Source organism: Ursus maritimus, unplaced genomic scaffold (assembly GCF_017311325.1).
Source record: "Ursus maritimus isolate PB19 unplaced genomic scaffold, ASM1731132v1 scaffold_17, whole genome shotgun sequence".
NCBI lineage: Eukaryota > Metazoa > Chordata > Mammalia > Carnivora > Ursidae > Ursus > Ursus maritimus.
Window position 1 is genome coordinate 52,175,725 of NW_024424119.1, and position 21,961 is coordinate 52,197,685.

Consider the following 21,961-nt stretch of genomic DNA (forward strand, 5'->3'; position numbering starts at 1 on the left):
TGATTATAGCACCTGAGTTACAGCGGTGAGCAGTGGTGATGCTCATTACCGCAGAACACTTGCCTAGGTGCAGCCTGGAAAGGGCTCAGTGGAGCTCTTCAGAGCTTCGCTTGAAGCAGACGTGAGGGGAAAATGCCATTATTCTCTGTATGGAAGGTGCTATTAATAGGGTGATGCATACCCTTTAAAAGCTCTATAATGAATCCAGGGACATTAAGGTGGTCTGCCAGCAGTGGGATCAAAGAAGAATTCACAGCCAGGTCACCCTTTGTGGGTGGCCCCAGAAGCCCAGCTCTCCCCCTTTGCCGAGCTGGTCAGCTCAGCATTGCCCTGTGAGCAACACAGGTTCCAGGAGAGACATGCAAAAGTTACTACAATTACCAAAGGTCATTTTTATTCAGGAAAGACGCCAGGAAAGGTGTCCACCATCCTTGAACCCAAGCCCTCTTTCTGGGGTTTCCAGGTCTTCCTTGCTGCTGGCCACAGGGACTCACCTTGCTTGTCTTTCTTCTTCAGACTTCCACTGCCCACTCTACGCCTTGAGGTCTACCCCCAAAACTGCGGAGTGTGGTGTAAGCCCCAGTGTTTTCCATCTTTGCTACCTCCCTAAGAGGTAGGCCGTCAGAGTGCTTTAGCACCTCCCGCCCCAGCTTTGTAGTCAGACAAGCCCGGGTTCAAGTTTTTGCTCCCCCATCTCCTAGCTATGTGACCCTAGGGAAGTAACCCAGCCTTTCTGAACCTTGGTTTCTTTATCTATAAAATGGAAAGTGTCTCAGGATTATTAAAAAGAGTCAGTGAGCCAAGCTTGTCAAGCTATCAGCACTGCACCCGCCATATTGTAAGCAGTCAGGAAGTGACAGCTATACTAGTGATGATGGTGGAGTTGTTAACATAACTACTGCTGTATTGCCAGCCTTGCTTTCCTAACCACCTCCTTGATCAAATTCTTGGTGAAGGCCTATGGATTTAACTTGAAAGGCCACAGCATTTGGGAAGTTATTTCTCATCTTCAGCTTTGGCCTTAACTTCAATACCCAAACACTGTATCTTCGCCATTGCTCTGTGAGGTACAAGGAGGCCGTCCCATCTTAGGCTGGACTCCTGAATAGGTGCCCACATACCTCTCCTCCACAATGATGTCAAGTGACCCACATAGAGAAAGGAACTCCCAGGGGAATTTGCTTCTGAAGCTTGGAAACAGCCCTCCCCAAATGACCCAACTCCTGAAACGAAATGGTCTTATTACCACGGACTCGTGCAGCCAGCTGTGTGCCAGGAGCTAATCTGGAAGCGGAAACACTGAGTCCTCATTTTCCAGTGCTCAGAAAGCTAGCAGCCACTGTGCTGAGTTTCTACTTTGAGAACCTGAAGTGCCAGAGAACCCAGAGGTTCAAGACATCCTTGTGCTCCCCAGATTTTTGCAAAACTTTAGCCCTCCCGCCTGAAATGATCAAACTGTACTAGACTTCCGCCACCCCATGTAAGCACAGCTCTGCCCCCTGCTGGAACCAGTGTCTAGAGGAAATCCACACTTCCTAAGAAATACGTAAATTTGGCCCAAGATCCCCAAACACTCCTCACCTGGCTGTGTCCCCTGGCCCTGCCCCATGCCAAAGGACATATTCTGGACCCGGTCAGGGATTAGAAATTGCCTCTTAAGCAGGATGGTCTTTAGCTTCCAAGTGTTTGAATTCCTTCCAAATTTTTTCTTGTGATTGAGTTCCAGTTTCAAAGTATTGTGGTCTGAAAATATGCAGGGAATAATCTCAATCTTTTGGTATCAGTTGAGACCTGATTTGTGACCCAGTATGTGGTCTGTTCTGGAGAAAGTTCCATATGCGTTTGAGAAGAATGAGTATTCTGTTGTTTTAGGGGGGAATGTTCTGTATATATCTATGAAGTCCATCTGGTCCAGTGTGTCATTCAGAGCTCTTGTTTCTTTGAATATGACTCAGCCATCAGAAAGGATGAATACCCACAATTTGCATTGACATGGGTAGAACTAGAGGGGATTATGCTAAGTGAAATATGTCAAGCAGAGAAAGACTGTTATCATATGGTTTCGTTTATATGTGGAACATAAGGAATAGCATGGAGGACATTAGGAGAAGGAAGGGAAAAATGAAGGGGGAGGAAATCAGAGCGGGAGACGAACCATGAAAGACTATGGACTCCGGGAAACAAACTGTGGGTTTCAGAGGGGAGGGGCGTGCGAGGATGGGCTAGCCCAGTGTTGGGTATTAAGGAGGGCATGTATTGCAATGAGCGCCAGGTGTTATACACAAACAATGAATCATGGAACACTACATCAAAAACTAATGAAGCACTGGATGGTGACTAACATAACATAAAAAAAAAAAAAGAAGCCTGGAATATTTCTAGAAAGGAATTTGTCAGGCCCGCTACTAAGTGCTTGGGTAGCCACTTCCTGCTTGGCTTCCATACTTGTTTCTGAGCTTCAGTGATCTTAATTTAATAGTCATTGTCTCCACCCAAGTTTCCATTGACAGATGAATGGATAAAGAAGAGGTGGTATAGATATACATGGAATATTACTCAGCCATCAAAAAGAATGAAATCTTGCCATTTGCAACAACATCGATAGAGCTAGAGGATATCATGCCAAGCGAAATAAATCCAAGAAAGACAAATACCATATGATTTCACTCATGTGGAATTGAAGAAACAAAACAAATGATTAAAGGGAAGAAAAGAGAGAAACCAGGAAACAGACTCTTATCTAGAGAGTACCAGCTGATGGTTGCCAGAGGGGAGGGGTGAAATAGGAGATGGGGAGGAAGGAGGGCACCTGCTGTGATGAGCACTAGGGCTTGTACGGAAGGGCTGAATCTCACTATATTGTGCGCCAGAATGTAATATTACACTGTATGTGAACTAACTGGGGTTTAAATAAAAGCTTAAAAACAAACAAACAAACAAAAACCAAAATGGAACCGCCTCTGGAGGGTCATGGGTGGGAGTGGCTCTGGAGTCAGACCGCCTGGGTTCAGCCGGTGAGTCCACAACTCCCCAGCAGTGTGACCGTGGGCAGTTCACTTAACATCTTTGAAACCATTTGGTGAAGTTATTGATTTCACAAATCACTGGTCTGTTGTGTCCAAAACACAGTCCTGTCTCAGATTGCCTCTCTGGGAAATATGATATCAGGGCTCAAATACTGTTTTCAATTTTGTTTCTACCAGAGCCACCGAGCGTGAGTGCTCAGTTGGAGCGCTGTGGCTGTGTTTTATATTGATGGTCTTCAGCTGAAAGCCTGCGGCCAGTGTTAATGTACACCCTGATAAAAGACCTGAGTGCACGGGAGATTCAGAGGGAAACCAGGCTGGCTTGCTCGGAGTCCGTTAAAGCCGTCCGTGCACTAGAAGGGACAGTATTTGTAGCTGCTTAAAATTTTTCAAATGCACGAAGAAACAGATTGCAAAGTAATTTCATTACTGGGTTATTTCTCCTTTTATTATTGCATTTTAAGTGTTCTTTATACAGTACGGATCCTAGACCCTCATCAAATCTGTGATTTGCAAAAATTCTCCCCCATTCTGCAGATTGCTTTTTCACTTCCTTGATTGTGTCCTTTGAAGCACAGACGTTTTTAAATGTAATGATGCCTCGTCTACCTAGATTTTCTTTTTCTGCTCATGCTTTTCGTGTCATTTCTAAGAAGCATTGCCTAATTCAAGGTGGCTCAGTCACTTCTTATACTTACTGTTTCATTGAAGACAATGTTGAATTTGCCTTGCTTTCTTTCCACACAGTCAGTATAACGGTTTTACCATCTGTGACAGATCATTTCACTCTGTGACGTTGCTGGGGCTTTCTGTTGTGTGATTTTTCTCCTGGCCTGTGCTCATGGGGTAGTGGCCTACTGTGTGTCCCTGAGTGCATGACCGCCTAACAGTTTACTGGTATCACTCTTGAAAATGAATTTTTAGGACTGATAGGAGGCCCAAGTTGAGTCGCCTTTTGGTAGGGAGTTTTATATCATAATTTAAAATAAGAAATGTGTATTTGGTCTTTTTCGCAGTTCCTGACACAGAGCTACCCAAACCTGTGAATTTCCTAAGTGTAGAGGGTGAGCAATGTGTCTTTTGTCATGTTAATGAAGTGACTTTTGGAAAGCCCCTAGGAATGGGGGCTGGTGACCAGAGGAACCTCCCATTACAATTACAGGGTTAGAACTTTCAGTCCCACCCCTGACCTCCAACCTTGGGGAAAAGAGAAGGGCTGAAGATGGAGTTCATTTGCCAGTGGCTGATGATTTAATCAATCAAAGCTTCCATAAAAACCCAAAGGATGGGGGTTCAGAGAGCTTCTGGGCTGGGGAACACGGGGAGATTTGGGGAGAGTGGCACGCCCAGAGGGCATGGGAGCTCCGCCCCCTTCCCCATACTTTGCCCTGTGCATTTTTCCTGACTTATATCCTTTTATAATGAATCTAGTTAGTAGTTAATCCAGTAATCTAGTTAGTAAAATGTTTCTCTTGAGTCCTGTGAGCCACTTTAGCAAATTAATTGAACCCAAGGACGGGGTCATTGGAACCTCCTATCTATAGCTGGTTGGTCAGAAGCACAGGTAGGACTGAGCCTTTCACCTGTGGGATCTCAGGCTGTCTCCAGGTAGACGGTGTCAGAACGGAGTTGAATTTCAGAACACCCAGCTGGTGTCGGAGAAATGCTTGGTGATGTGGGGAAAAAACACATATTGGAATTGATGTCAGAATCGGAGAGAGGGTTTGCACTTTCTTTTGCCAGAGACTGAAAACGAAATTCCCAGCATGAGACTTTCCAAACCACCCCAGTGATGCAGAACAGAGCTGCGGGTTTACATGGAGGCTGTCTTGTGGGTATAACACCTGGGGGACACTCCTTGCTCAGCTCTCCTCGGCACTGACAACCTTCCCTGTAGCCTTTGGGGCCCAGGGGGTCTCTTCTGGTTTACCTTCTCGAACGTGTAGCCCTTTGGGGCCCCAGCTTAGTGCGGGTGGGTCTCCTATTAGACTGACCTGCTTCAGCAGGTCTGGGGGTTTGATGCTCTGCCCTCTGGTCTCTTGAGGCCACCAAAGCCCAAGTTTAGTTTCGCCCAGACTGACAAATATCCTCAAGCTAAAAAAGATGTCCGTGGTCCTCCTAACTGTCTGGGTTCCCAGTTGCCTCTGTTTGGGCTGGTAATTCCAGACTATATTATGAGCACGCCAAGGACTTTTAAGGAGATGATTTTAATATTTTTCAAGCAGTTTTAGTTTTTTGCTGTGGGAGGGTTGGTTGAATAACCTAGCCCACCATTACCAAAAACAAACGTTGTATCAGGAGTACTTTATCGTGTAATACATCGTGTCATTCATTCAACCCTCATTTTTCGGATCCTTTCTCAGTGCCAGGTAGTCTGTGCACTGGTGATGTAGGAGTGGGTAAGATTGCTGAGCTTCCTGCCCTGGTGGCCTCAAGGACTGGCAGGCGGAGCAGTCAATAAACAGGTAACACAGATACACAGGCAGATAGCAAGTGTTGGTAAGTACCGTGGGGAAATCAGATGGGGGCGTGGTATAAAGGAAGAGGGAGAGCCCTCCTTAGCTGGGTGGTCAAGCAGGGCCTCACCAGGGATGGCACAGTGAGCCCCAGGCCTCTGAGCAGTGCTTCTCAGACCACTGGTGATAAAGGACCCGCTTTTTAGTTTCCGATCTGTTGCAGAACTTGGTGTGGTCCTACTATGCGTGACCAGTCTGCAGCACCCCCTTCATGTAATTCCTCACCAAACTGAGTAACTCCCAGATGGGTCTGGACTCTGTTTAAAGAAATGAGCCCACTGAGCATGACTTCGGTGTGTCACAGTAATGTCAAAATGCTGTTCCTAAATGCTTCCCCGTTGCTGTACATTTCATCACTGAGCGGTAAGAAGTCCGTCGACTGTTTCTCAGTGCCTTAGAGTTGTCTAGGCCAGTCCCCCACCCAGGACAAGAGTCCCTGCACCAACTTCACCACAGTCAGCTCATCGGTCCCTGCTGGAACACTTCTGCGGGAACGGGAAACTTGCTTCCTCCTTGAGAGGTTGTTTTCCTCTGGACACTAGCTGAGTATCCTACAATTCGGTTCAGTTCTGACGTTAACTACCCGGAGTTCGCTCTCCAAGACTGCCCTCACTTCAGATGCCAGTCGCAAGTATCAGGTCCCCGGGTCACCCACACTTCTGTCCCACTTGGCTACAAGGTCAGGGGTTCCCACACCCCCCCTCCTCAGGTTCAATGATTTGCTGAAATGACTCTTAGAATTCAGGAAAGTACTTCACTTACTATCCCCAGTTTATTACAAAGGATACAACTCAAGAGCGGCCAAATGGGAGAGATGCCCAGAGCAAGGTACTGGGGGGCGAGGGCAGGCACAGAGCTTCCATGCCCCCATTGGGAGGACCAGCCTCCCAGCACCTTAATGTTTTCACCAACATGGAAGCTCCCTGGACTCCACCATGAAGGGATCTCATCATATCAGCACAATTGATCAAATCATTGGCCATCGATGATTAAATCGATCTGCAGGCCCTCCTCTCCCGCAGGATTCACTGTGGGGCTGAAAGTTAGAAGCTTCTGATCAAGGCTTGGTCTTTCTAGTGAGCGGCCCCATCCTGAAGCCCTGGAGAGACCCAGCAAGGGTCACCTCATCACTCAGGAAGTCCCCAGCGGTCTTTTTATTGGACAGAATTTATCTGTGTTTTCCCCTCGGGGTTTCTATTACATTTTCTGTAAGGCTTAGCCCTCTTCACCGTGATGGGCCTCAAGCATTCCAGGACATCTGCTTTTCTCCTAAGATGTGGGCTCCTTGCTCCTCGTCATCCTCACTGCTGGTCATGGGCCCCACGTGAGGTTGTTAATGTTAAGTTGAAGTGGTCAGAACTGAGCTCCGGGCTCCAGGTGCCCCCCACACAGCCAGGGGTGGAGTGGGCGCATCCCCTTCCTTGCCAAGCACACTCTCTCTATGAAGCCAGTGATTCATTTTGAACCGTCAGTGTGCTCCCCTCGCCCCAGTCTCTCTCGAGGTGTCGTGGAGACAATTTTAGCTTCAAACAAACTTGGGTTCAGTCCTCACTTTATCACTTACCAGTTTATGACTCAACTTGTCCAAGCCTCGGTTTCCTGATGGGTAAAATGGGTGCAAATTCCTGCTTTGTAGCACCTGGCCTTCCCCATCCTGTACTGGTGCAATTTGGATTTGTCCCCAAATGTAAGATTTTCCATTGTCCATACTAAATTTAATCTCATTAGTGTGTCCGTAATTGCTCATTGTCAAGAGGTGTTTTTTTGTTTTTTTTTTTTTACATCTTGATTCTGTCACCTGTCCTATTAGCTAACCCACTGAGAAGCTTTATATTACCTTCAAATGTGCTTCCCCGGCCATCTGTGTGCTCATTCAGATTATTAATTAAAAGGAGCGTGACCCCCGGGTGGATCACTGGAGACCTCCCTTACAGCTCACTTGTATGTATCAATTAGTATATTGTGGTGCAGAGGGACAATCTTTCAGCTTTTCATAAATCAATCTTCCTTCATGTGGGAGGATTCTCTTATACCCTGTTGGGGGATATGTAAACGAGTACAATCTTTTGGAAGGGCAATTAGCAATAATTAAAAATGTGCACACCATTTGGCCAGTAGTTCCGCTAGGATGTGTATTGTAAGGTTATTTAAAATAGAAAAAAAAAACCCACCTGGAAACAACTTCAGTTTCCATCAGTAAAGGAATAATTACATACATTATGATATATTTATTCAATGGAATGCTTAATAGCTATTAGAAAGAATGAGGCAGTAGTATATGTAATACTATAGAAAATTGTTTAAGATACAGTTAGACCTAAAAGCAAGTTCCAGAATGATTAGTAGATGTCATCCCATTTCCTTAACAAACAGACAAAAAGGTAAGTAAGTTTGTCTATGCAAGAGAGTTTCCAAAAGGATACATAATAATTAAGCAGTAGTTGTTTCTAGAAAATGGAAATGGCAGGTCCAAAAGAAGATAGAGAGCCTTGACTTTCCATGGCAGTCCTTTTATGCCGTTTATATAGTTTACATATCTCTACTCAACTGTGGTGGTGAATTTTTCTAAAAATCTGCATAGTCGCTAAAAAGAACAAGGTAGATCTAAACATACTGATATAGAAATATTTCAAGATTTTTTAAAAATTTGCATTTATTTAAGTAATCTCTACATCCACCACGGGGCTCGAACTCACAATCCCAAGATCAAGAGTCGCGTGTTCTTCTGACCAAGCCAGCCAGGCACCCCGCCCCCTAACATATTTTCTTTTCTTTTTTTTTTTTTTTTAAGATTTTATTTATTTATTTGACAGAGAGACAGCCAGTGAGAGAGGGAACACAGCAGGGGGAGTGGGAGAGGAAGAAGCAGGCTCATAGCGGAGGAGCCTGATGTGGGACTCGATCCCGGAACGCGGGGATCACGCCCTGAGCCGAAGGCAGACACTTAACGACTGCGCTACCCAGGCGCCCCAAGATATTTTCTTTAGTGGAAAAAACCAAGTTTCAGTGTAACAGCTCCACCAGCATCCTATTTATGAGAACAAATTCTATGTGTATATACATATATGTGTGTGTTGTGAATATAGGTGTATATGTGGACATGGATGTGAATGTGTGCTGTGTGCACATATGTATACAGCAAACACACCTTTGTAAATCCATACAAAGAAAGGTCTGAAACTATACACACCAAGAGGTTATCAGAGGAAAACGATGTGTACAGGGGCATGGAAGACGGGAAGAGAAAGGGATTTTACTTTGTGTCTGGTTTCATTTTTTTCAACTAGCTTATATTTATTTGCATTTGCAATTCAAAAGTTTTTAGTGTTATTTTTTTTTAAATCCATCTTCTTTACTGCCAGCATTCTCTCAGCAATTTAAACCTAGAAACTAAAGCAAAGTCCGTTTAAATGCTTTCTCTCATTAATTGAGCTCACTCTGGAAAAGACTATGAAAACTCCCAGGTGTTATATAAAACTAGGGGTCTCATCTGTGGTCCAAGTGTGTGGTGCAGATTCCCTGTTTGAAGTTGAACACGAGCAAGCAGTCAGATAAAATGAGGGTGTTCTATGTGGATTTTGATTGCATTCTCCTCAAAATATCCTGCCAGATTCTCTCAGTCCTCCTCCTTCACATCCCACAAGTATAAATAGGGTAACAAAATAAAATGAAATAAAATAAAATACAGTAAAGGGGTGTCTGGGTGGCTCGGTCGGTTAAGTGTCCCACTCTTGGTTTTGACTCAGGTCATGATCTGAGGCTCCATGCTCAGCAGGGAGTCTGCTTCTCCTTCTCCCGCCCCCTCTGTTCTTTCTCACTCTCTCACTCTCTCTCTCTCAAATAAATCTTTTTATTTTTTTTTAAGATTTTATTCATGTATTTGTCAGAGACAGTGAGAGCGCACAAGCAGGGGGAGCAGCAGGCAGAGAGAGAAGCAGGCTCCCTGCTGAGCAGGGAGCCCGATGTGGGGCTCCATCTCAGGACCCTGAGATCATGACCTGAGCTAAAGGCAGAAGCTTAATGAACCATCCAGGTGTCCCTCAAATAAATAAAATCTTTTAAAAAAGAAAAAAAAATGAAGTCAACAAGGAGATTTTGTGGGCTTTGGAATTTGACACAGGAATGATTCAGGATTTCTTAGTTTCAGGACTCATTTAACACTGTGGGCATGGTCAGGCATGTCTGCAACATAGAAAAATTTGCGTTTATTACTCTTCATAATACCTTTTCGCAAACGTTTATCTAAAAGGGCATAAAATAACCGTAAGCATTTGCAGTGTTAATCTTTAGTTGTTTGGGCAAATCAGAGGATTTCCTCCAAACTTGCTTGTTGATATCAAATAAATGAAGTGTTTCTGGTGTCATTGTCACCTTAAATGCTGTGGACAAAGTTTCTATATCTCTGAAATCCTCTGTAAAATAGGTCATACTTCAAAGACTTAAGGTTTATTACAAAATTAAAGTCACGATGAGGCACTACTACGCCTACTCCAGAACCACCAAAAGGAAAATGCCTGAAACACTAAGAGCTGGTCAGAGGACAGGGAGCAGCTAGAAACCTCCACATTTGCTAATAGTGTAAGTTGGTGCATCCCCTTTGGAAGTTCGGCAGTATCTACTAAAAATGAATGTCTGCCTCCTCTGGTCCCAGGATACAAACCCAACAGCAATGAGTGCTTGTGTCCACCAGAAGACAGACACAGGACTACTCATGTGACTTTATTCCTAATGACCCCAAACTGGAAGGAGCCCATATGTCCCTCATGGAGAATTAATACGTGAACCATGGTGTTCACCCTGGGGACCAGCTACGTGGCAGTGGGAGAGAGTGAACTTGTTACATCCCCAACATGGGTGAACGTCACAGACGTGGTGCCGAAGGACAGACCTGACTCAAACAAATACACATGATATGATTTCATTTCTATGAAGTTCAAGAGCAAGAAAACGAATGGTGCTGATAGAAGTCAGAGTAATGGTTACCTTCCGGAGCAAGACTGGGTGCTGACAGGTGAGTAAAGACGTGAGTAAAGAGAAAACGTTTTCTGACTTGATCCAGGGAGTGGTTCCAAGGGTGTCTACATGTTTTAAAAATCATTTACTAGTAACTCAAGATTTGTGCACTTTCCTGTCCACTTCTGGTACATACCATCAGAAACCGGTGCTCGTTTTTGGAGTCATTCTGGCACGTCCGATCTTGGGCAGAGGGGGCTTTTTGTTTGTTTCTTCGCTTTAGTCTCCTCTGTTTGTCAGTTCCTGCATGTGCTCTTGTCTTTACACCTCATTATAGGTGATTTTAACAAGGGACAGGAAGTGTCTCACTCTGTGAGACTCACAACTTTTTGGGGTCGGGGTTCCCCCCCCATTTTAGTTAAGGATTGAATGAAGACAAAAGTTAAGTACATAGCTTTTGGATCATTTTTTTAAAAACCTCATTAACTGACACTTTGTACTTGATAGAGATATGGGGCATGCCACTGGCCAGAGTCCCATCTCTGACTCTGAGACGCTCCTCCGATGTTATCCTGTCCTGCGGTTGCCGGTGTTCAGACCTCTGGGAGGGGAGAAGGCAGACTCAGTGCTTCAGAAGATCTAGAGTATGGGGGTCAGCTTTTATGTCCTTTCACCCCCTTGGCAATCTGTGAAGCCTGTAGACCCCTTCTCAGAATATTTTTGAATGCATAAAACAAAATACATAGGATTACAAAGGAAAACAGTTGTGTTGAAATAGTTATCAGAGGGGCGCCTGGGTGGCTTAGTCAGTTAAGCGTCCGACTCTTGATTTCAGCTCAGGTCATGATCTCAGGGTAGTAAGATCGAGTCCTGTATTGGGCTCACGCTCGGCACAGAGTCTGCTTAAGTTTGTCTCTCTCCCTCCCCTACCCCTGCATGCTCTGTCTAAAAAAAAAAAAAAAAGAAAAAAGAAATAGTTATCAGACTGATTTTTAAACCTAATTTATGATACGGTAATATATATCCTTTTTTATCGGTACATGGGATAACAAATCCAGCAGCAGGACTCATAGCTATTGCAATTTTGAACAGTGAAGACTGTAAACAGTAGTCAAGATATCTGCAGCCACTCTAAGGAGTTCTGAAAGTATCTATGATTTGTGTGTGTGTGTGTGTGTGTGTGTGTGTGAGAGAGAGAGAGAGAGAGAGAGAGACATGGTTACCAGGGCTGCTTGTTCTACTGTAGTTTGTTTCATTTTGTTTTGTTTTTCTGCATACATTCATAATTGTAAGAAACACATTAATTTTTAAGATATTTTTAAGTAATCTCTGTACCCAACGTAGGGCTCAAACTTACAGCGCTGAGATCAGGAGTGCCATGCTCTACCGACTGAGCCAACCAGGTGTCCCCCAGAAACACTACATTTTAGTTAAAAGTTAGGGAAATAAAGATTTGGGGGGGGTGCCTGGGTGGCTCAGTCGTTAAGCATCTGCCTTCGGCTCAGGGCGTGATCCCAGCTCTCTGGGATTGAGCCCCACGTCAGGCTCCTCCACTGGGAGCCTGCTTCTCCCTCTCCCACTCCCCCTGCTTGTGTTCCCTCTCTCGCTGGCTGTCTCTCTCTCTCAAAATAAATAAAATCTTAAAAAAAAAAAAAGTTTTTTTTGCGTTACCCAAGTTCATGCCCTCCCTGGATTCTTTTAGAACCCCTGACATAGAGCATTGCTTCTTAAAGTTTAGTGTTCCTCAGAGTCACCTGGGATGCTTGCGAAACTACAGATTCGAGGGCCCCGCCCGCAGAGATCCTGAGGCGGAGGTCTCGGGTGGACCCACGGGTGATAGTTTCACAACTCGAGAGGCACAGAGCTAGGACCTGGTGCGGTGCCATGCAAGCCCGGGAAGCTCCAGAGGCCAAAGTTCCTGGTTCCTTCAGTCTCCTCTCCAGGCTCCGCTGATGGTGTCTAGGATCTCGGGCCTTGGGACAGTGGTGCCAACTGCCATGGCGTCTGACTGGCGAAGGCCAGATGCCTGAGTTAGAACCTGCCTGTGTCTGGTCAGTTGACGCCTGAGGCTGGCTGGGGGACCCCAAGGTCGTGTCACAGCTGCATGCTGCCCCATGGCGTAGTGGACTCTGGATCGGCATTGCCACTGGTTTATGATTATAAAGTGAATACTGTTGACAATGAATCATCCTGAAATTCTACTGGGAATAAAATCCAATTATGTGCTCTTCTTGAGTCACACCAAAAGGTCAAAACTGAGAGGCAACATCTTGAACAGAGGATCAACATTAATATCACCAGTGGGGAACAGATGGATGTCTTGAAGTACAATAAGCTGAGAAGGACAAGCACCACTTGTGTAGCATTCCGACCGGGTATGCATGACCTGAACCTCATCGTGGGGCGACATCAGACAAACCCAGAATGAGTCATGCTCGATTTTAAAAAAGAAGAGGGGAGGTGCGTGCTGTAGTCTTTAAAAAATGTCAGTGTTGTAAAAGGCAGAATCTGTAGAATGTTCCAGAAGAAGGGAATCTAAAGAGACATGACAACTCAGTCGTCCTGCACTCAAGAGGGAAAATATTTTAAATGACATTTTTAAGTCTGTTGACAAAATTGGAAAGCAGATGGTAGATTAGAGGTACCGTATCCATGTTAAATTTATAAAAGTTGGTAAAGCTATATTGTAGTTATGTAAGAAGATATCTATTCTTGGGAAATATACACTGAGGCATTTAGGGATAAAGTGTTATTATTTGTGCATCTTAGTCTGAAATGGTTCAGAAAAAATTACATCTGTGTATGTGAGCAAATGAATAAATGGGATAAAATATTCACAGTAGGTAAATCTGTTAAAGGGTATACAGATGCTCTGTGCAGTCCTATTCCCGCAACTTTTATGTAAGCTCAAAATTATTTCCAAATTAAAAAATATGTATATATGCACATACAATCAGTAGCTGATTTTTAAAACTCAAGAAAATTCAGTAAAAACACAATAATGCTAAGAAACATTAACCTACTTTTTTACTCCTTGAGGAATAAAAGGGCAGAACATAAAAAAGAAGACAGACAATGACGTAATGGTTAAAATTTTTTAAAAAGAAAAAAAGCAACCCTCCGTAATTGGCACTGACTCCATTCCAGCTCCACTACTTATGAGCTCGGCGACCTTAGGCAGCGTAGCTGAAGTGTCCGCGCCTCACTTTCTTCATCTGAAAGTCGGGGATAAGATAAAATCTATGTCATAAAGTTGGTGGAGATGCGGTGGGGCTAACGCATGTCAAGTACCCTTAAAGCTGTCTCAGTGAGTGTCAGTATTTCCAGAGCAGGAGAAAGACAGGAAGCATCCTAACTCACTTTATAAGTAACATAACTCTGAAAGCATGACAGAAATTCATACAGAAAGGAAACCTATTAAGCTCCATCTCACTAACAAATATGATACATAATTCAGTTTTTAAAAATCCAGCAGTGTATCAAACGAATACTCTATACCATGACCTAGTAGGATGGGTTCCAGAAATTTAAGAACCATTCAGCATCAGAAGAGCCAGTAGTATAATTCATTACATTACTGCGATTTCCCCCCATTTAACCTATTCTCTCAATAGTTGCCAAAAAAACTTTCAGTGCAATTCGGTTTTGATTCCTGAGAATGGCCTCTTTGTAAGCTCGGAATTGAAGGAAACCCCCCTTCAACATGATAAAGCCAGTGACCACAAACATCTAGGAAATCACCAGAGGCATATTGGAGTCGGAAAAGTATGTTCCAGTCGTCTGCCGTAGATGCAAGACACAAAGTAGATGCCAATGGAGTTTCAGTATGATTGCATTTTGGTAAGAAAAATATGTCTAATGTAAGAAAAGAGTGAGAGGAAACCATACCAAATCATTCATAGTGACTATCTTTGGAGAGAGGATTCAGATTATTCAATATGTTTATCCATAATTTCCCCATTAATTGTGTTACTTCCTGACAATTTTTTTTTAATTCTACAAATAAATATGAATTCAAGTAAGAGGCTGCAGAGATGTATTCCAGGTGAAATGGGCCTGTTACAGGGGTACAAACAGAAGGGCGTGCCTCTAGGGGGCACCAACTCCCAAATATTTGGAAGGTTCAGACCAGAAAGGAGAGAAATTTCAAGTTTATACTCAAGTTGGAAATGTTGAGTGTGCTGGTTCACTCGGCTCTTTCTCCTCTACTCCAAGGACCTTCAGGATGCTTCTGTGATGTGGACGTGGTGTCTTTTCTAATGAGAACATGTGCTTACAGCCCTGTTTGTACGCTTTTGGCATGACTCCTCTGGTTCTTAGGCCCCTGGTTCATTGCCCGCTTCTTGTTTACTCTCTGAATAAGCCTCTTAATGGCACAATTTTGTTCGATTACAGAATGCAACCGCTCTGCCAGGGACGTGGCGAAGAACAGACGTGCACTTAGAGAACCCAGAATACCACACCAGATGGTATTTCAAGTATTTTTTAGGACAAGGTAACTATGCCATTATGGTGGTTGGGAAGAAAGGATATTCAAAATGAAAATTAAGTGTTGGTATAATACCCTAAAAAGTGTAAAACTAACCAGTTAGGGTCACTAATATCAGGTTAATAGCTTTGTCAATTGAAAGATTCAATTCAGTCTCAGCCCTAGGATTTTTCATATATCTATGAAAAATATACATTTTTTTGATCAGTTATTTTTGTCCCTTGGGAGTTAAAGGGGGATCCAATCATCTAAATAGCTATTTGAGACGTAAGAATTTGCAGGGTGGAAAACAACTTTAGACCTAACAAGGCAGGGTGCCCTGTCTGTAGTGGGTTTTGAACACTTAGTTCAAGGCAACGAGGAAAAGAAATGGATCCCTGAGCTCCAGGGCCGCCACAGAACGAGAGAGGCATTGTCCTGTAAGTTTTGGTGACAAGTATTTATGACCTACCATGTGCCAGGCAATTACGCTGGTAAAGGCAGTCATTCCCTACCCTCACAGGGACTCTAAAATGGGTCTGAATCCTGGTTCTGCCATTCTTAACCGCAAGACTTTACACTGGTCACTCTCCCACTTCTCTGAGACTTAATTTCCTTATCTGTAAAGTGGAGGTATTACTATTACATACCGAGTAGGTTTGAACAGGAGTTTCAGTGAGCTATGCTGGAGAAACAGCTAAGCCCCATGCCTGGCACAAAGAGCTCAGTCGTTAATAGCCATGTACATTTAAGTGAAGGGCTCGGGTGAGCACATGTGGGAAGCCGGAAAACAGGAGTGTGGCTAACGACAGGAGAGACTAGGAAGGGAAGAATAATCACTGTTTCAGGATTCAAGAGGAGGTAGATAAATTGCTTATCAGGCTAATGCACGTGTTTATAGAAGATGTGATGCAGGGACTATATAATGAGAGTGATCAAACCCGAACGATGTCTTTTTAAAAATCTGATACTGTTTTATGCTAAGAAGTTCACTTACTGGACAAGGCATATTTCTTTATAAAGAAGGAAGTCAGCGGGGAAGTTGTCATCCTCCCAAACACTCAAAAGCATAGTGCGCAGAGCAGTGGTGACTTTAGAGAAAGCTGGTGCTATCAGTTAGGTGCCAAGAAACTCAGAGGTAAGGCAGGCTCTGGACTTGGTGGATTCAGAGGCTCAGTGGTGTCATCAAGGCTGGCCCTCCTCAGGGTCACAAGGTGGTTGCAGCACTTCCAGCCATCACTTCTAGACATCGCCACGTCCAGAGGAAGGAGAAGGCCATCTCCAAGAGTAAGGAAGCCCTTCTAGAAACTGCTTGACCCATTTCTCCTCCTGTCTTTTTGGCCAGAATTGGTCACCTGTTCATTTCTGAACCAGTCACTACCAAGGGGAATGGGAGCGTGATTAGGTTCTTTCCAGAGTGGGGTTTGGGATTCTTGTTCCCTGCTCACATGGGAAGGAAAAAGTGTCTACTCCCACCAGGGCCTGGAAGAACCAGTGTGTCTTCACCGTTCTAAACCTGTTTTCCAGTCCATCAGAATTACATTGGAAATGATGCAGAGAAGAGCCCCTTCTTCCTGTCTGTGACCCTCTCTGACCAAAACCATCAGCGTGTCCCTCAATACCGAGCAATTCTTTGGAGGAAAACAGTAAGTACCTGGCTTGCCCTGCAGCCTCACCATCACCCAGAGTTTGACTAGTGTCATTGTCAGAGTGGTTCCGATGAGTCTTTTTCTATGAGGTTCTTTGAGTTTGGATGTTCAGGATTATACCATTCAGAGGTGCGGCCTTCAAGCTCTGAGTGTAACCACGACTTCTCCCACACAGGCCACTACCCGGACATGTCCATTCCCTCCGTCTCTGGCCAGTGGAATACAGAAGGGTATTGTGCAGAGTATTAGCCTTGGCTGTTACTAAGACTGAGACGGACCAGCTGGCTCACCTTCAACTAAAAGAAACAAAATTTATTAGAGGAATATAATACAATTACAGGGGTACAGCCCACAGGGTACTCCTGTTTCCCTGGGTCATTCAGTCAAGCACTCAATCATCTGTGCTTCTAGAATTTCTTTGAGGCTTAGCCCCTTTCATCAATTTCCTGAGGTAGGAAGATGACTCAAGACTTAACAAGATAAGTACCCTCTGTCCGTGGTGGCTTCTGAGGACAGTGACCTGAACGAAGGCAAGTCCTTTCAACTCAGGAATGCAGGCCTCTCTGTAGCTCAGGAAAATTCTCTTATGGTCACTATTGCGGCTTTTTCTTCTCTTTTCTGATTTCTTCTCATAATTCTTAGAGTTGATCTCTGTCTTTCACCTCTTACCTTTTCTCATTATTTTCTTCCCTTGGGTTTTTTTTTTTTTTTTTCCTTTGCTTCTCAGAGAATTTTTTCATAGGCATTACAGACACTGGAAAGAACAAAGGGTTTGGACTTAAGCAAACCAGGGTCAAATTACATCAGTAGCAAATTCATTCGTGTCAATTTGAGAAAATTGCTGATGCTCTACATTTTCTTCTTTGAAAACTGGGGAAAATTCTGGGCTGTGGCTCACGGGGTGCTGAGAACTGTATTAAGTGAGATCTTGCTTGAAAATCCACATTTACACAGTGTCCCAAATCATCAGATCTTAAACTGCTTAGACACCTGAAGGATAGAACATTCTACTCTTGAATCGGTGAGTACAATATATAATTAAGAAGCAATGAAATAAACCACACTCAGAAAACATTAGTCCTGTTATGTGGTGGTCTCGCTTTATGGATGCATTTGTTGAAAGCCATTACCTAGGGGCGCCTGGGTGACTTGGTGGGGCATCTGACTTCGGCTTGGGTCATGATCTCGGGGTCCTGGGATCAAGCTCCACTTTGGGCTCCCTACTCAGCGGGGAGTCTGCTTGTCTCTCTGCTTCAGCCCCCACTTCTGCACGCACTCTCTCTCTCTCTCTCTCAAATAAATAAATAAAATCTTAAAAAAAAAAAAAAAAGAAAGCCATTACGTAATCACTGTGTGCTCATTTTATCTCAGAAGCGTAGTATCTCAAAAATTGCTGTGTATATATTTTTGAGAAAGAAATAATACAGGAGTGTAAAGAAACAGTCATTTTTTTATATACACACACTTTAAAAAAACAGTAATTTATATATACACACACGTGTATAAATACGGTTGCATGCATGCATACCTATACAGCAACTTCAAAAAGCCGAAAGAATTTCTAGGAACCATTACAGAATAAATTGTAGTAAGGAACTTTTGGGGATGATTAAAAATAGTAAGAGTACTAACAATAAAATCTAGCATTTATTGAGCACTTACTATATGCCACATACTATACTAGATCTTCCCAATGCATTACCTCAGTAGGTATTATTGTGCTTTAGGGGAGTTAAATGACGTGGCCGAGGCCACAGGCCAGAAGGCGGCAGGCCAGGGAGAAGCCAGGACTGCACGCCGAGCCGTCAGCGCTGTACATAATTAATTCTGTATGTAATTTTTGGACTCCTGTCTCTCTCCCTAGACTGTGAGCTCCACGAAGGTAAGCCACATAACTGCTTTGCTCTCACCCAGTCTGGTACCTGGCGCATAGAAGTAGCTGGAGATGTATTTATTGAAGGAATTAATGAATGACACCAAAGTCCAGCCTAACCTGTGTGCTCTGCTGCCTCTGTTTATATAAATGTCCATGTTATGTTGCAGAAATCTTTCTCTTTTTAAGCAGGTTCAAGTTAAAAATCTAACGTAAACCCGAGTTAGCTCTTATTCGTGAATGATTTCTTGCAGAAAGGTTTTAGCTCTCAGCTCCCTCCCCATGCCGCTGAAATGGGGGTCAGTCTTGCCATCATCAGAACGGTCCTGGAGCAGAGTTGATGTACCAGCGCTAGAAGATAATGTTGAAGGACTGTGCTTGTTCTCAGCTGCACCCATGACGGTCTTTTCCCATCATTCGCCTACTGAGAAGTGATCGTGCCCTTGTCCAAAGCCTCTGATCTTCTGCACCAGGAAGACCATTTTCTGGCTTGTTTGGGCTTTTTTTTAAGATTTTATTTATTTATTTGAGAGAGAGAGAGAAAGAGAGCAAGAGCAGGGGTGGGGGTGGGGGGCAGGAAGGGCAGGAGAAGCAGATTCCCTGCTGAGCAGGGAGCCTGTTGCGGGGGCTCGATCCCAGGACCCTGAGATCATGACCCGAGCCAAAGGCAGATGCTTAACTGACTGAGCCACCCAGGTGCCCCTGGCCTGTTTTTGTTTGTGTTTGTATGTATGTATGTATGTATTTATTTATTAAGATTTTATTTATTTGACAGAGAGAGAGACAGCCAGCGAGAGAGGGAACACAAGCAGGGGGAATGGGAGAGGAAGAAGCAGGCTCCCAGCGGAGGAGCCCGATGCGGGGCTCAATCCCAGGACTCCAGGATCACACCCTGAGCCGAAGGCAGACGCCTAACAATTGAGCCACCCAGGCGCCCCTTGTTTTTGTTTTAAACTTATTTATATAGTGTTTGCTAATTACGCTATTCCAGTCTCTCTGGTTTAAATATTCTCTTTGGATGACTCTGCCTCTTTTGGACAGTCTTTCCAATTTTTTTCCCCTCCCTGTGCTTCTCGTGAAGTTGCTGTTTGGGTGCATGGGGAGAGGGCTTATGAGAGCTCACGGTGGCAGGACGAGAGGACCTTGAGCCCACATGGGGCCCTCTGGGTTCTTTCCTTCAAGAGATAAATGGTCCCCTCTGGCCTTTTCGTGTCACTGGAAAGTACCTGTAACTGAAATCCATAGTCCCAGCCATTTGCCCCTTGTGGTGAAATCACTGCACACAGTGACCTCTGGGACCCGATCCCAGGTCTCTGCTTGTCACTGTGCCTCTCAGCTCTGTCCCTCTCACCGCCACACCCCCTGCAAGCCATAGAGCAGGTGGGGAGGGGCAGAAGCATTGCTTTAGGCTCTTTTTTTTTTTTTTAAGATTTTATTTATTTATTTGACACAGAGAGAGAGAGAGACAGCGAGAGAGGGAACACAAGCAGGGGCAGTGGGAGAGGGAGAAGTAGGCTTCCCGCTGAGCAGGGAGCCCGATGCAGGGCTCCATCCCAGGACCCTGGGATCATGACCTGAGCCGAAGGCAGACGCTTAACGACTGACCGAGCCACCCAGGCGCCCCTGCTTTAGGCTTCTGTTTCTGATCTTACTGACCATCCACGCTGGAAGCTGCCGAGTTACTGCCCCTCATCAGGTTCAAACAGGTTCTACCTGGACTTCAGGATTCCTCCAGAAGGCTGTGCCTGGGAAGCGAGCCCCGAGTCCAAATGTTCTGAGGTGTCTCCAGGTCTTATCTTGATCTATTTGCAGTGTCTCTCACCCTCAAGCCTGCCCCCTGAACGGCAGAATCAAGGGCCCCTGCATCTAACCCCTTAGCTTCCCTATTTTCCCTCTTCCTAACTTCCACCCAAACAAGGGCAGTTTCGTACTTCCGCCACTTTTCTGGAGTGGATTTTCTCCATGTCCTGTCTTCTGCCTTCAGGCGGTAACAGCCGTTCCACCTCCTGGCCTGGGAAGGTTGCTGGGTACTGGAGGAGGGAGGGTGGAGCCCCTGCAAGGGGAATTTTGATTATTTTAATTTGGAGAGATGTTGTCTGTGTTGCATTATAAATTGTGAGAAACACTCTGAAGGAGCAGGCAGAATGATACAGGAAACCAACTTCAGATCAGATAGCGCAGAAAAGCTTTTCGAGGAGGTGACATTTAAAGAAACCTGCAGGAGGAAGGGGAACCAGCCACATTAAGAGTAAGGGAGGGCGCCTGGGTGGCTCAGTCAGTTAAGCGTCTCCCTTCGGCTCAGGTTGTGATCCTAAGGTCCTGGGATCGAGCTGCTCAGTAGAGAGTCTGCTTCTTCCTCTCCTCCGGTCCCTCCCCCTGCTCGTGCTTTCTCTCTCACTCTCTCTCTCTGTCAAATAAATAAATAAAATCTTAAAAAAAAAAAAAAAGTAGGGGAAGGGGCAGGCAGGGAGCATTCCATAAAGAAGGAACAAGGAAGACAAGACAAATTAGGAGCTCTGGGACTCCTCTTGCTGGTACTAGGAGAAGTCAAGGAGGAGTGAGTTGGACCGCAGGACCCCGTGAGGGCGGTGGGGCTGGCGTAATGAGTCAGCCCGCCTCTACTGAGAAGTGCGGTGCCTTCCCCGAGCCTCTGATCCAGACCCTGCGTTGTGTGCCAGGGTAGGGCAAGCGTTTGCCACCAGCTACAAGTGGCAGTGCTGAAGGGATGGGAGGGACTGAAAAAGCAAAGCAGAGCTTGGCAGGAGGGGTCCGTTGTGAAGCCCCTTTGGGCCCAAAACTAGTGCTGGAGGCTGCAGGAAACCCAAAGAAGCGATGAGCCTCTGCCATGAGCTCACATTTTGTTCTAAAACAGACGAATAGCTAAATGTGTGAACCCTGATTTAAATAGTCTTGTCTATCTGTGCTATGTTTCTTTCTTTTTTTTTTTTTTTTAAGATTTTGTTTGTTTGAAAGAGAGTGAGAGAGAGAGAGAGAGCATACAAGCCAGGGAAGAGGCAGAGGGAGAGAGAGAAGCAGACTCCCTGCTGAGCAGGGAGCCCAAAACATGGGGCTCGATCCCAGGACCCTGAGATCATAACCTGAGGCATGACCAACGGCAGACACTTAACCAACTGAGCCACCCAGGTGCCCCTGTGCTGTGTTTCTTCTAAACACAAAGAAAAGACTTTAAAAAAACAAACAAACAAAAAGAAACCCATACTTACTGTACAAATTCCATCCAGACAATGCAGCTAGTAAAAAGAAGAGGCTCAAAGTCCAACTACTCAGGGATAATCACTGCAGTGGCCTTACAGACACTGGTTCGAGTGCATGCACACACACACACACACACACACACACACACACACCTGCCACGTAAAGGGGGTAATGTCCGACACGCACTTCCATATCCTTGCAGTGATCACTTGGTGTTGCCTGATAGGTACGTGTACTTGACTCTGACTGTGCCTCTGTTG

General features: G+C 44.9%; 1 protein-coding gene across 1 annotated transcript in view; it reads left to right on the forward strand.

Moving 5' to 3' along the window:
- GARNL3 (GTPase activating Rap/RanGAP domain like 3) overlaps positions 1-21,961 on the forward strand; it is a 104,921-nt gene that overhangs the window by 24,476 nt on the left and 58,484 nt on the right. Inside the window, exons 3-4 of the mRNA XM_008698748.2 lie at positions 14,891-14,990; positions 16,491-16,609. Coding sequence (XP_008696970.1) covers positions 14,891-14,990; positions 16,491-16,609 — 219 coding nt within the window. The remainder of the gene's footprint in view (positions 1-14,890; positions 14,991-16,490; positions 16,610-21,961) is intronic.